Genomic DNA, 13,158 nt, shown 5'->3' with positions numbered 1-13,158 from the left:
GACTAGCAATGAAAATATGCTTGCAAATTTAGTTAAATGATTTCTTTTGTCGTTTTGATTCATTCTTCTGCCCATCCCAAGGAATGTGTAAACATAGTTAAGAGCATTAAACCGTCTGACATTGACAGAATCTCCATAAGAGTAGAGGAGGCCAGGGGTACTTTCCAGCGTAGCAACCCAAGGAGAGCATTAGGGCCTGACCACAGCAGTGCAATCCTTAAATGAGCTACCCATGGGTGCAAAAAGAATTTCAGCGCAAACTGACAAATAAAGATCGTATCGTATCACACCACCACATCGGTTCACAGAAAAATAAATACATAATTGTGCCAGCACCGAACCGCTGCACTTGTCAAGTTCCGAACAGATTTATTTCTGGTCAAAATACCGCAAGCAGTTTTACAGCACGGAGGCGGGTTCCTGTTCACAGTGTACAAGGCCTCTGGGAGGGACCGTGCATGAGTGCATCCGTGTGTGTGTGTGTGTGTGAGAGTGTGTACACCTGTAAGATCTGTAGAGCTACAGGTGTGTGAGCGTGAACACCTGTAAGATGGCCTAAATACAGTATATGATGACTATTTCTTGATTGTGTGTGTGTGTATACACACATGTACCTGGATGCTGGCGGTGTATTTCTCCAGCATTAGTGTGTGTGTGTGTGTGTGTGTGTGTGTGTGTGTGTGCGCGGTATTGGGAGCGTACCTCGGCCTCCTGGCAGGCCTTCATGATGTCTCCGGCCTGCTCCTCCAGCTGCTTCAGCAGCTCCGTCAGCTCCTCCATCGTCCTCTTGTTCTCCTCCAGCTCCTGCGCCACCTTGGCCACCGCCTCCTCAGACTTCTTCAGATTACTGCACACACACACACACACACACACACACACACGACATATTACAGCTGAATAACGCCGCCTCCTCAGACTTCTTCAGATTACTGCACACACACACACACACACACACACACACACACACACACGACATATTACATCTGAATAACGCCGCCTCCTCCGACTTCTCCAGATTACTGCACACACACACACACACACGACATATTACAGCTGAATAACGCCGCCTCCTCAGACTTCTTCAAATTAGTACACACACACACACACATGTTACATCTTAACACCACACCCTCCTACGACTTCTTCAGATTACTGCCCACAACGCAAAAAAAAATGAAATGAACCCTTTTGTTTATAATCCCAGAAATGTTTTATAGCAGGGCTTAGAAGATGGATAACGTGCCTGACGAGGTCAACGGCCAACAGCAGGATTCCAGTGAAGTATCGGAGCCCAGTCTAGTGTTCATTACATCATTCTCATTTCATTTAGTGCTTGGGCCATGATAAGGCAAAAACAAACAAACAAACAAACAAACAAGCAAGCAAGCAAGCAGCTAGCTCTCTCACCGTCCGGCGGTCTTGATGGCCACCTGGGCCTTGGTGCTGGCGGAGGCGCACTCGTCCAGCCCCTTGTTCACCGTGTCCAGCTTGTCCTGCTGCGCCTTCAGCTTGTGGCTGTTGATGTCCACAATGAGTGTGTGCAGGCGCTTCACCTCGGCCTCCACCTTCCCCGCTTTGCTGGACGCCGCCTCGAACTCTGCAGGAGGAGGAGGGAGAAGTCATCAGCACAAGGCAGTCATAAGATGGTTTCATTTGGTCTATATTTATGGCTTATACTAGGGATGCAACGGTTTTCAATAATTTATTGAACCGTTCGGTTTGGCCTGTTCGGTTCAATAGACTCACCTAAACCGCAATATTTCGGTATACGCGACATTAAACTTTTTATTTAATACAAGGTTATTGCGCGCGCGTAGCCTGGGAGCGATAGAGAGGAGTGCTTAGGACCCGGGGGATGCGTTTTCTCTGACTGTTCAGCTTGCCTCTCGTCAACCTTGCAACAACCAATCAGAATTTTACTGAATTTCCCAAGAGCCAATAAGCGCGTTGAAATGCAAATGAAGGAGTCATGTGAGAAGAAACAAACTTTACCGGCGGCTGCATGATCATGGCGACATTTGAAGTAGCCCACGAACAAGGCAAAAAGACCGTCAGTAAACAAAGCACAGTGTGCATTGCAAGCACTGCTTCACAACGATCACCTAATAAAGGTAACACATCCAACATGTCGGCCCACTTGCGCCTTCATCACCCGGCTGTAACCTTAAGTGGAGCAGCACGGAGAGTTAGTTTGCCACCGAAAACCCAACCATCCATTGCTGCAGCCTTTCGACAACAATATTCCTATAATTCCCAAAGACATAACGAATACGACGGCGTATTAGGGCCACGTATATATACTTTGTAAAGACGCAAATTTGCCACTTTAGAAGGTCGAAAATTTGCCACATTATAAAGTCTGTGTGTAACAGTGTAACCGCTGGTTTCTGCCCTGCGTTGATTGCTCGCTAGAGTAGCCTAAGAAAGCGTGACGCCGACACAGCTGAGTGTATTCTCTTTTTGATAGTTTACTGGAAAATATTGTAGGGATGGGAGGTTATAGGAGATGGGGAGGCTGACATGTCATTCCAAACTCGGGTCATTTATTTTCCTGACGTTGTACATGCTAGGCTACGGGCAGCGGGAGGTGTCCACTCGAAAAACAATAAACTCACTGCTAAATCAGTCAATCGCTCGTCCACTCGTCAATCACACAACTCTCTCGCACACACACGCACACACACACACACACACACACACACGACAGGAGACACAGGGGAAACAGACACTTTGTGAAGTGGCAAATTTGCCACTTTCTTCTCGGAATATTGCCCCCCCTGACAACAGGTTGCAATAATGTTCATTTCATTGTTCTAATATTTTTAATGCTGCACTGCACTTTTGTCTATGTTTACATTTTTTACGTTCATAAAAGAGGACAGGGCAGGCACTCCCAAATCAAATATCCATTTGAAACTACACATAATACTACCTCACCAATAATTTTGAGAAGATTTTCAGAATTGTTCACTACTTTTTTGAGGGTGTATAACAGTTAAGTATTTTCTTTAAATGTGTGAAGAACAGTGAGTTTATTAAATAAATAACTACACATTACTTTATGCTGCACTGCACTATGGATAACATTGCCTGTTTATGACAGAAGGCAATGATGGTGTTCTTTTCTTTTAATACATTTTTGTGATTCTGCTTCATCTGTGTCAGGCTATGCATTTAATATTTTCTCTGCAAGTGTAAGTAGAAGCACATTGTTGATTTGAAATAGAAAAGGCAAATATAGCCTCCTGTATGCTAGAGCCAAGATAATATTGATATATTGAAACCGAACCGTTACCGTGGCCCAAAAACCGTGATACAAACCGAACCGTGGCAAAACTGTACCGTTGCATCCCTAGCTTATACTGTGGAGTATATATCCAAAACATTATGTAATTTATGGGGGGAGGAGGGGAGGGGAGGAGGAGGGGAGGGAGGAGAGTGGTGGGGTTAGTGAATTCCTCTACTGTCTATTCTAGTATCACACGTTCATATTGTCAGGGTTCCCACTCTAAATCAAATGTAAAATTCCACAACTTTTTTCCTGACAAAAACCCTGAATTTCCATGAAAGAAAAAGTCTGGAGGGGAGGGGTTAGTGAACTCTTCTACTATTTGGTCTATTCTAGTATCACACTAGAATCATCATCATGATGGTGATGGCAACTGGCATTATAGTTACTTTGGACTGAAGTGTCAGCCAAATGAATATGTAGAATGATCTCAAATACAAAAGTGTTCTACTGTCTGGCCTATTCTAGCATCACACATTCATATTGTCAGGGTTCCCACTCCAATTCAAATGTAAAAATTCCATGACTTTTCCCCCTGACAAACCCCCCCCCCCCTGAATTTCCATGAAAAAAATGATATCATGAATAGCACAATATACCGACCAATGACTTTCAGAGCACCTGTGTGGCTTTCAAGAATCTTACTTTCTTTGAGGCAGGAAATGCTAGGAGGAGATGCTAAAGCTAATGAGCAGGCATACACACGTTCTGCTGAAAATTCCCTCGTATTCCGTGACTTTCCCCCCAAAAAGATACAATTCCCTCATATTCCACGTCGGGAACAGACTCTCTAAAATTCCATGATATTACAGAAATTCCATGACCCGCGGGAACTCTGAATTTTATACATATTCACTTGGCCGATACTTTAACACTAGAAGCGCCGCGCCGTTCTGACCCACTTATACCTAGAAGCGCCGCGCCCCGGTCATTTGACCGCTTTGACGACCTACTAGAAGCGCCGTGCTGTTGTGAACTACTTAAAGCGCGGCGAGGCGGTCAAAAGACCGCTGAGTCCTTAGACTGGGAGGCTGTTACTTACACAAAATGATCGCTAGATGGCGCTTCGTGCACGAATCAAATTGTTTGGTCATAAATTCAGTTTGCACTAGTATCATTCGTGTCAGACCGTGTTGTTGATGGTCTGTGGTTGTTTCATTATGACATACAGCACGTTCGAGTTATCTGTTCATTTAGTTGTGTTGATTTGTGTTGTTTGAGGTAAAAACTCTGGAAGAGTTCTTGAACAAACCTTAAGCAAACTTGACTTTCAACTAAAATGCTCTAAAAGTGAATGGGTAAAAGTCAATTCACTCCCCAAATTCACTTCTATTTTTAATAGGTAGCCTATCTGTTTGCGCCGCCGAAAATGAACAGTCTGCCGACAATGAATAGTCTGGTTTCAATTACACAGTAGCCAGGATTTCAGACCGCATTTTACAGGCTACCGTGGCTACTTTCTAAAACATTTTTTTATTAATTTAGGGAGAAGCATCTTATAGGGTCTAGCTACATCGGAGGGAGGGAGATAGAGAGCTATGCTGAGCAGAACGATATTCTCCGTTTTGTGAATGTGTATGATATGTTTGCGATGTCTGCTGAAAAAAGGCTTTGGGCTTCTTGTTTCTACAATTTAAGCTAACGTCTACGTGAATTCGAGATCCAGCATTGAGATACACATTTTCACTGAGCTATAGAGGACAACTGTAGCCCACTGGTTAGAGCTTCGGCCTCACAATCAAAGGATTGCTAGTTCGATTCCCGACTTGTTCATGGCGGAAGTTATTTTAAGCAAGGCATCAATAAATATAGGCTATGTTCTGTTTTTTCTATTCACACATCTACACGCACGCTGGCGAATTCGAACATTCTGAAACGCGCATATGCGATGAAACATGATTGCGCATTCTTCCACGAGTTGCCTAAATAGCCATGCCTACAGCCTAGCCTATGCACAGAGAGAGGCGGTGGGGGTGGGGAGGCAGTTAATTGTCCTCGATGCGCGGTGATGTCTGTAGCCTAGCCTAGACGAGTGTATGGGGGAGGGGGAATGATCGGTTTCAAATAGGCTATGTTGCAATGGATAGTGTGTTATGTATAGACCCCGAAGCCATTTGCTTTGAGAATAACGGCTGGCTGATGAAGTAGTTGGCTGGCTAGCTGGCCCAGCCAAAACCTAAATGAGGCTGCAGCCGCCAACGTTTTCATGACTGATCATGGCTTTAGTTGCCACTTCATGTCTACAGATGTCTATATTGTACTAGATCTCAACACACAATGTTATTGTATTGTTTTGGACAACGTTCTGCAGGTTTCACTTCAATGTAGACTGCATGCGTTGTGAACAGGAAAGGAAACGGTGGAAGTCGCATCACGGACTTCTGTTTTGTTCTGTAATACCTCTATAATATCCTCTAGCCGCTATAGTATTTCTATAGCAATCTTGTAGTACTTCTGTAGTATGTCCCAATTTACTATAATATTCCTATAAGATTCCTATAAGATTCCTACAATATTTAGTCCCAAAATACTATAAGATTCCTATAGGCCTATACTTTTTCGTAAGCCTATAATAACCTATCGCGTTCAATGTTGTAAATCCGTCTGTTCCAGAATATTTGGTTCATATCATCAATCTTTGGTTTTGGTGTTTGTGCAACCTGGCCCTGGAGATTTAACAAATGTCTGACTAGCCATAGGCGAGATCAAGATTAGGCTACGTTGCTTGCTTCTTTCCCCCATGTCAACTCACTGTGAGTTCTTCTGTATATCGTAGCAACGAGCACAATACTGATGTGGTGTGTCCAGTGGGAAAATCTCATGTAGCCTAATTTCTAGGCTCGTTTATTTTTCGCGTGTCTCTATGATATAATTATTTTTAGATGCAAAACGTCTAACTGGCTTAGTCAAAGTTTGTCAGATGGCGGCTCAATTTGGCTAGTATTGTGATTCATCCGTTTATTTCAGATAGTTTGTTATGAAAAACCATTAACAAAAAATAATTGTTCGTCGACGTTGAAAAACAGTCTGCGATTTCAGTTAAATATAAACTACATTTTTTCGCTCGTGCCAAGCTGCGAACCCGGGTCTCCCGCGCAGTGGTCGAGGGATTTAACGTTGCGCCACTGAATGCATGCACCATAATTTTTGGAAATATATTTCTTTGTCCAGCAAATAGGCTATGTAAGAAAATGCTTATTAGTCTGAGCTTTAAAAGATAGCCTACAAATAGAAGATAAGATACAACTATGAATGTACGTAGGCATACGCGCCCTACGTACATAAATAGGCTTCGACGAATTTCAGCTGAAAATATTTTTTACACACGTAGGCCTGCCTAATAGAACAACGTCGCAGAACAACGTTTTCAAAACAAACTCGCATTTTACCACTGTAAATCGCCTCCATAGACTATGCCATGTAAATGAAAAATAGTTATTAAAATAAATCACATATATAGGCCTAATTCATATTGCACATATATAAACTATATGTTTTATGGTAAAATATCATTCTCATGCCCGACTGACAGGAAACCCTTGCGACATCTGCTGTGAGAAAAGAGAATAGCAGCCTGGACAAACATGGCCGAACGCGAGACAACATAGTGTTGTCACATAAGTGAGCGCAAAATAGCTCTAAACTAGCTTGTACCGGTGTGCTTTTGGTCATGTAAAAATTCTGGGTGACAAAACACGCATATTTAGGAAAAGTCGTGAACGTAGGGTCCTGGAATTGAATCGAGTGAAAAGATTTTTTTTTTTTTGTAATCACTGCGGTCAAATGACCGCAGCCCGGCCGTTCTAGGTATATCTAGGTCAAACCTACACGGCGCTTCTAGTAATACGCGTCAGCGGTCAAATGACCGGTGCTTGGCGCTTCTAGTGTTAATCAAAAATTACTAACATAAGGGAAAGCCTCTCCATAGCAACCTGGGAGTTGATCTATCACGCACACACACACACACACACACACACACACACACACACACACACACCTTTTTTGAAGGCCTCCAGCTGCTTCTCCATCTTCTTCTGTGTGGCCTTGTCAGGTGCAGCGGCGATGACGGCAGCTTCCAGCTTCTTGATCTGGGACTTCAGGAGAAGCTCCTGCTCCGCCAGACCCTGCAGAGCACCAGCACAGGGGTGTGGGCGTGTGCACCTGTACCAGGTGTGTGTGTGTGTGTGTGTGTGTGTGTGTACACCTGTACGATCTGTAGAGCTAGGGGTGTGTGTGAGCGTGTACACTTGTACGAGGTGTGTGAGCGTGTACATCTGTATGAGGTGTGTGAGCATGTACACCTGTACGAGGTGTGTGTGTGTACACACCTGTAAGATGGCTTACATGGATGATGACTATTTCTCCAGTGTTGATTGTGTGTGTGTGTGTGTATACTTGTACCTGGATGCTGGCAGTGTATTTCTCAAGTGTTAGTGTGTGTGTGTGCGTGTACCTGGATGCTGGCGGTGTATTTCTCCAGGGTGTTCTTCATGTCTCTGAGCTGTGTGTGTGTGTGTGTGTGTGTGTGTGTGTGTGTGTGTGTGTGTGTGTGTGTGTGTGTGTACCTGGATGCTGGCGGTGTATTTCTCCAGGGTGTTCTTCATGTCTCTGAGCAGTGTGTGTGTGTGTGTGTGTGTGTGTGTGTGTGTGTGTGTGTGTGTGTGTGTGTACCTGGATGCTGGCGGTGTATTTCTCCAGGGTGTTCTTCATGTCTCTGAGCAGTGTGTGTGTGTGTGTGTGTGTGTGTGTGTGTGTGTGTGTGTGTGTGTGTGTGTACCTGGATGCTGGCGGTGTATTTCTCCAGGGTGTTCTTCATGTCTCTGAGCAGTGTGTGTGTGTGTGTGTGTGTGTGTGTGTGTGTGTGTGTGTGTGTGTGTGTGTGTGTGTGTGTGTCTGGATGCTGGCGGTGTATTTCTCCAGGGTGTTTTTCATGTCTCTGAGCTGTGTGTGTGTGTGTGTGTGTGTGTGTGTGTGTGTGTGTGTGTGTGTGTGTGTGTGTGTCTGGATGCTGGCGGTGTATTTCTCCAGGGTGTTTTTCATGTCTCTGAGCTGTGTGTGTGTGTGTGTGTGTGTGTGTGTGTGTGTGTGTGTGTGTGTGTGTGTGTACCTGGATGCTGGCGGTGTATTTCTCCAGGGTGTTCTTCATGTCTCTGAGCTGTGTGTGTGTGTGTGTGTGTGTGTGTGTGTGTGTGTGTGTGTGTGTGTGTGTGTGTGTGTGTGTGTGTACCTGGATGCTGGCGGTGTATTTCTCCAGGGTGTTCTTCATGTCTCTGAGCTGTGTGTGTGTGTGTGTGTGTGTGTGTGTGTGTGTGTGTGTGTGTGTGTGTGTGTGTGTGTGTGTGTGTGTGTGTGTGTGTGTGTGTGTGTGTGTGTGTGTGTGTGTGTGTGTGTGTACCTGGATGCTGGCGGTGTATTTCTCCAGGGTGTTCTTCATGTCTCTGAGCAGTGTGTGTGTGTGTGTGTGTGTGTGTGTGTGTGTGTGTGTGTGTGTGTGTGTGTGTGTGTGTGTGTGTGTACCTGGATGCTGGCGGTGTATTTCTCCAGGGTGTTCTTCATGTCTCTGAGCTGTGTGTGTGTGTGTGTGTGTGTGTGTGTGTGTGTGTGTGTGTGTGTGTGTGTGTGTGTGTGTGTGTGTGTGTGTGTGTGTGTGTGTGTACCTGGATGCTGGCGGTGTATTTCTCCAGGGTGTTCTTCATGTCTCTGAGCAGTGTGTGTGTGTGTGTGTGTGTGTGTGTGTGTGTGTGTGTGTGTGTGTGTGTGTGTGTGTGTGTGTGTGTGTGTGTACCTGGATGCTGGCGGTGTATTTCTCCAGGGTGTTCTTCATGTCTCTGAGCTGTGTGTGTGTGTGTGTGTGTGTGTGTGTGTGTGTGTGTGTGTGTGTGTGTGTGTGTGTGTGTGTGTGTGTGTGTGTGTGTGTGTACCTGGATGCTGGCGGTGTATTTCTCCAGGGTGTTCTTCATGTCTCTGAGCAGTGTGTGTGTGTGTGTGTGTGTGTGTGTGTGTGTGTGTGTGTGTGTGTGTGTGTGTGTGTGTACCTGGATGCTGGCGGTGTATTTCTCCAGGGTGTTCTTCATGTCTCTGAGCTGTGTGTGTGTGTGTGTGTGTGTGTGTGTGTGTGTGTGTGTGTGTGTGTGTGTGTGTGTGTGTGTGTGTGTGTGTGTGTGTGTGTACCTGGATGCTGGCGGTGTATTTCTCCAGGGTGTTCTTCATGTCTCTGAGCTGTGTGTGTGTGTGTGTGTGTGTGTGTGTGTGTGTGTGTGTGTGTGTGTGTGTGTGTGTGTGTGTGTGTGTGTGTGTGTGTGTGTGTGTGTGTGTGTGTGTGTGTGTACCTGGATGCTGGCGGTGTATTTCTCCAGGGTGTTCTTCATGTCTCTGAGCTGCTGTCTCTGGCGATGCACCTTCTCCTCCAGTTGCTGCCGCTGCTGCTGATATTCCTGCCTCTGGCTCTGCTGCTCCCGCAGAGCGCTCTCCATGCGGTCCAGCTGCGCACACACACACACACACACACACACACACACACACACACACACACACACACACACACACACACACACACACACACACACACACACACACACACACACACACACACACACACACACACACACACACACACACACACACACACACACACACACACACACACACACACACACACACACACAGACAGAGATCACAGACACAAAGAGACACACACACACACACACACAGAGTTCACTTTATTAAGCATCGTAATTGTCATTTGACCACATACCAGTGTACAGTCTTGATTACTACGTTGACCTATAGTTGTTGTTAAACTGTGCTGTGTAAGGTGTGTGTGTGTGCGTGTGGTTAAACTGTGCTGTGTAAGGTGTGTGTGTGTGTGTGTGTGTGTGTGTGTGTGTGTGTGTGTGTGTGGTTAAACTGTGCTGTGTAAGGTGTGCATGTGTGTGTGACTGCTCACCTCCTTCTGGCTGATCTGGCTGTCTGAGCCGATGGAGGAGCCCATCTTTCCCCTCATCACACGGCTACCTCCACCAGTCATGGTACCTGGGGGTGGAGATGGGGGTGGGGGTGAGTGGCAGGTACTACAACGCAATGGCTCCTACTCTGCCACAGGCTGAGGAAGCACGTCTGTATGGTTGCGTTCATATCAACAGGCCTGGTTCTTCAGTTAATGAGACACAGATCTGATGGTTTTTTAATACCAGTGTAAATCTGACTTTTCCCCCCCCAAATTCTGATTTGGGCCACTTCCATATGTAGTCAAATAGAAGAACGCAGCTGCACTGTCAAATAAATCTGAACAGCCTCAAAGCCACGTTTAAATGAGCTAAAGACTCAAACCAATAAAGCCTTTAACGAAATATGCACAGAAACAAACCCATTTGGACTCTCGTCAGCGCCTTTTCATGAACTCAGTGAATTACTGCACATCAACTTGTGACGCTCACTGGACAGCCTCTGATGCTTCTGTGCCAGTCTGATGCTGACCACACTTAGAATCAGAACCACACTTAGAATCAGAACCTGAATAAGCCACACAGGGTTCTGATGCTGACCACACTTAGAATTAGAACATGAATAAGGGTTCACACCATAGATATATATAGTATTGAAGGATATTCTTGGTTTGAGGTGCGGACGGTTGGGTTGATGATAGCAGTGGACGAGTTCGGTTCAGGCATGCAAACTGGTCAGGGGTGAAAAAGGTGAGACTCTTCTCCGAAATCTTCAAAAGTGTGAGGGACACGCTTTCTTTCTTTCTTACTATCTCTCTCTTTCTCTGTGCTTATGTACTTATTATGTACTTATTACACATTTCTGATGATTTCATAGGCCTAATGGACACTATCAGAATAAGGAAAAGTCTGAATATTTGTTGGACCAAACCAGGTTCAAACTGCACGCATTCTTCATCAAAAGAACTCGTTATGTCTAGCCTACATGTTTGTCTAATTTCGCGAACTTTCATCATTAGAAGAAAACAACCTATGCTTTGCTACATAATCTCAGCGTCTTTTTCTAATAGAAGTTGAAAGTTTTAACTAGCCCACCTGTGAAATCCCTCGGCATCTCTTCTCGCCAGAATCATATTCCACCTGACATCTCAGACGCATCTATCTGCGCTCACAACAGAGGCTATACTTGGCGTGCGCGTTCTGTTCGCGTTGCGTCTTTGTCAACATTAGCTTCCACTAATGTTTATTAAACGCATAGGGGCTACATTCACATCCCTTGCTGATCAGACACGTTTTAAATGCGGCTCTAGAAACACCTCAAGATGCGTTAGCGTCTGCGCATGATTTCTAAACTCAGTTGTAAATTCAATTCACCTTGACCCCCCCCCCCCTAAATATTTTCTCATCGGATCTGCACGAACCATGTAAGTCACCTATTTTTTATTCAAAACGGCGAATTTCGCCGAAAGGTGAGGAGTTTGCATGCCTGTCGGTTGCCCCTGAATGGCCCCTGACGTGTGTGCACACACACAAAGAGACACACACACACGAAGACGAAGACACACACACACACACACACACAGCTCCCTACCGGCTTGCTCAATGATCTGGCCCTGCATGGTGACGACCCTCCAGCGCTTGTCCTTGTGGAAGGCGACCTTGGTGGCCTGCTCCAGGTCTCTGGCCACCAGCGTGTCGCGCAGGGCGAAGTAGAACGCCGGCCGCACCGCCTCCTCCTTCACCGCCACCATGTCGAACAGGCGCGGGATGCTCTCCGGGGTCGCAATGGCGCCCATCTTCGCCTCCCACACCTTCATCTGAGGGTCAAAGGTCAAACGTCAAGGGAGTCAGTGAACGGCAAGTAAATGGCAGAAAGTAATTTTGGTTCAGCACCATTTTATAGTCCTGTGTGTGTGTGTGTGTGTGTGTGAGGGAGAGACACTGATTTGGCAATGCACGAGTGCTGTCTACTCAAACACACACACACACACACACACTTTCAAACACAGCAGACTACACAAACACACTGTTGCTCCCCACCTTGTCCAGGCCGATGAAGGTGGCCACGCCGATGTTCTGTGCCTTGAGGAAGGTCACACACTTCTGCGCCGTGTCGATGGTGTCCACCAGGATGTTGTCCAGAGCGCCGCAGCTGGAGGAGATGGCGATGTCGTACTTCTCGTCGATGGCCCCCAGGTCGCCCTGACGACAGACACAACGCAGGACCACAGAGCGTTAGAGAGCGGGCACCACCTGGGGAGCCTTGCCCACAAGCATAGCTGCAAACTCAGTTAGCAACATTACTGATTACAATGCAATTTCCCATTGCCAACCAGCAGGTTAGCAACAGGTTAGCAGGTTAGCAACTATGGTTTTGGGAAGCGCACCCTGTACGACAACACAACTGTGGCCCAGAAACCATAACAAAAGTCTAGCACTGTATGACAACACAATTCGGCCATATGGCCATTCAGACCATAATAAAAGGCCAGGGAGGGAACACCAACACAACACAACTCTGGCCAGACCATAATAAGAGCCCAGAGTGAGATCAGCAGCTCCAGAGCTACACAATATTAGAGGAGAACATTAATAACAGAACAGCCTCCAGCAGCACTCATATATGCAGCGCAGTACACGCCATGCAGCCTTTCAGAACCCCTCCTGTGCGTGCGTGTGTGTGTGTGTGAGTGATAACACCTCCTGCGCGCGTGTGTGTGTGTGTGTGATAACCCCTCCTGCGCGTGTGTGTGTGTGTGTGTGTGTGTGTGATAACCCCTCCTGTGCGTGTGTGTGTGTGTGTGTGTGAGTGATAACACCTCCTGCGCGTGTGTGTGTGTGTGTGTGTGTGTGATAACCCCTCCTGTGCGTGTGTGTGTGTGTGTGTGTGTGTGGTGGCGGAGCGTGTGTCCCAGTGCCCTCTGG

At 46.3% G+C, this 13,158-nt stretch overlaps 1 protein-coding gene across 2 annotated transcripts in view; it reads right to left on the bottom strand.

Annotated features, from left to right (window-relative positions):
* The window catches only part of smc4 (structural maintenance of chromosomes 4), a 44,499-nt gene that overhangs the window by 6,837 nt on the left and 24,504 nt on the right, over nt 1-13,158 (bottom strand). For both annotated transcript variants that reach the window (XM_062553349.1, XM_062553350.1), the window contains 7 exons: nt 12,274-12,435; nt 11,825-12,050; nt 10,236-10,321; nt 9,619-9,771; nt 7,287-7,413; nt 1,408-1,597; nt 703-847 (listed from right to left, as the gene is read on the bottom strand). In XM_062553349.1, the coding sequence (XP_062409333.1) occupies nt 703-847; nt 1,408-1,597; nt 7,287-7,413; nt 9,619-9,771; nt 10,236-10,321; nt 11,825-12,050; nt 12,274-12,435 (1,089 nt within the window). The remainder of the gene's footprint in view (nt 1-702; nt 848-1,407; nt 1,598-7,286; nt 7,414-9,618; nt 9,772-10,235; nt 10,322-11,824; nt 12,051-12,273; nt 12,436-13,158) is intronic.

Source organism: Sardina pilchardus, chromosome 13 (genome assembly GCF_963854185.1).
Source record: "Sardina pilchardus chromosome 13, fSarPil1.1, whole genome shotgun sequence".
NCBI classification, from domain to species: domain Eukaryota; kingdom Metazoa; phylum Chordata; class Actinopteri; order Clupeiformes; family Clupeidae; genus Sardina; species Sardina pilchardus.
This window is presented reverse-complemented; position numbering and strand designations above follow the sequence as displayed.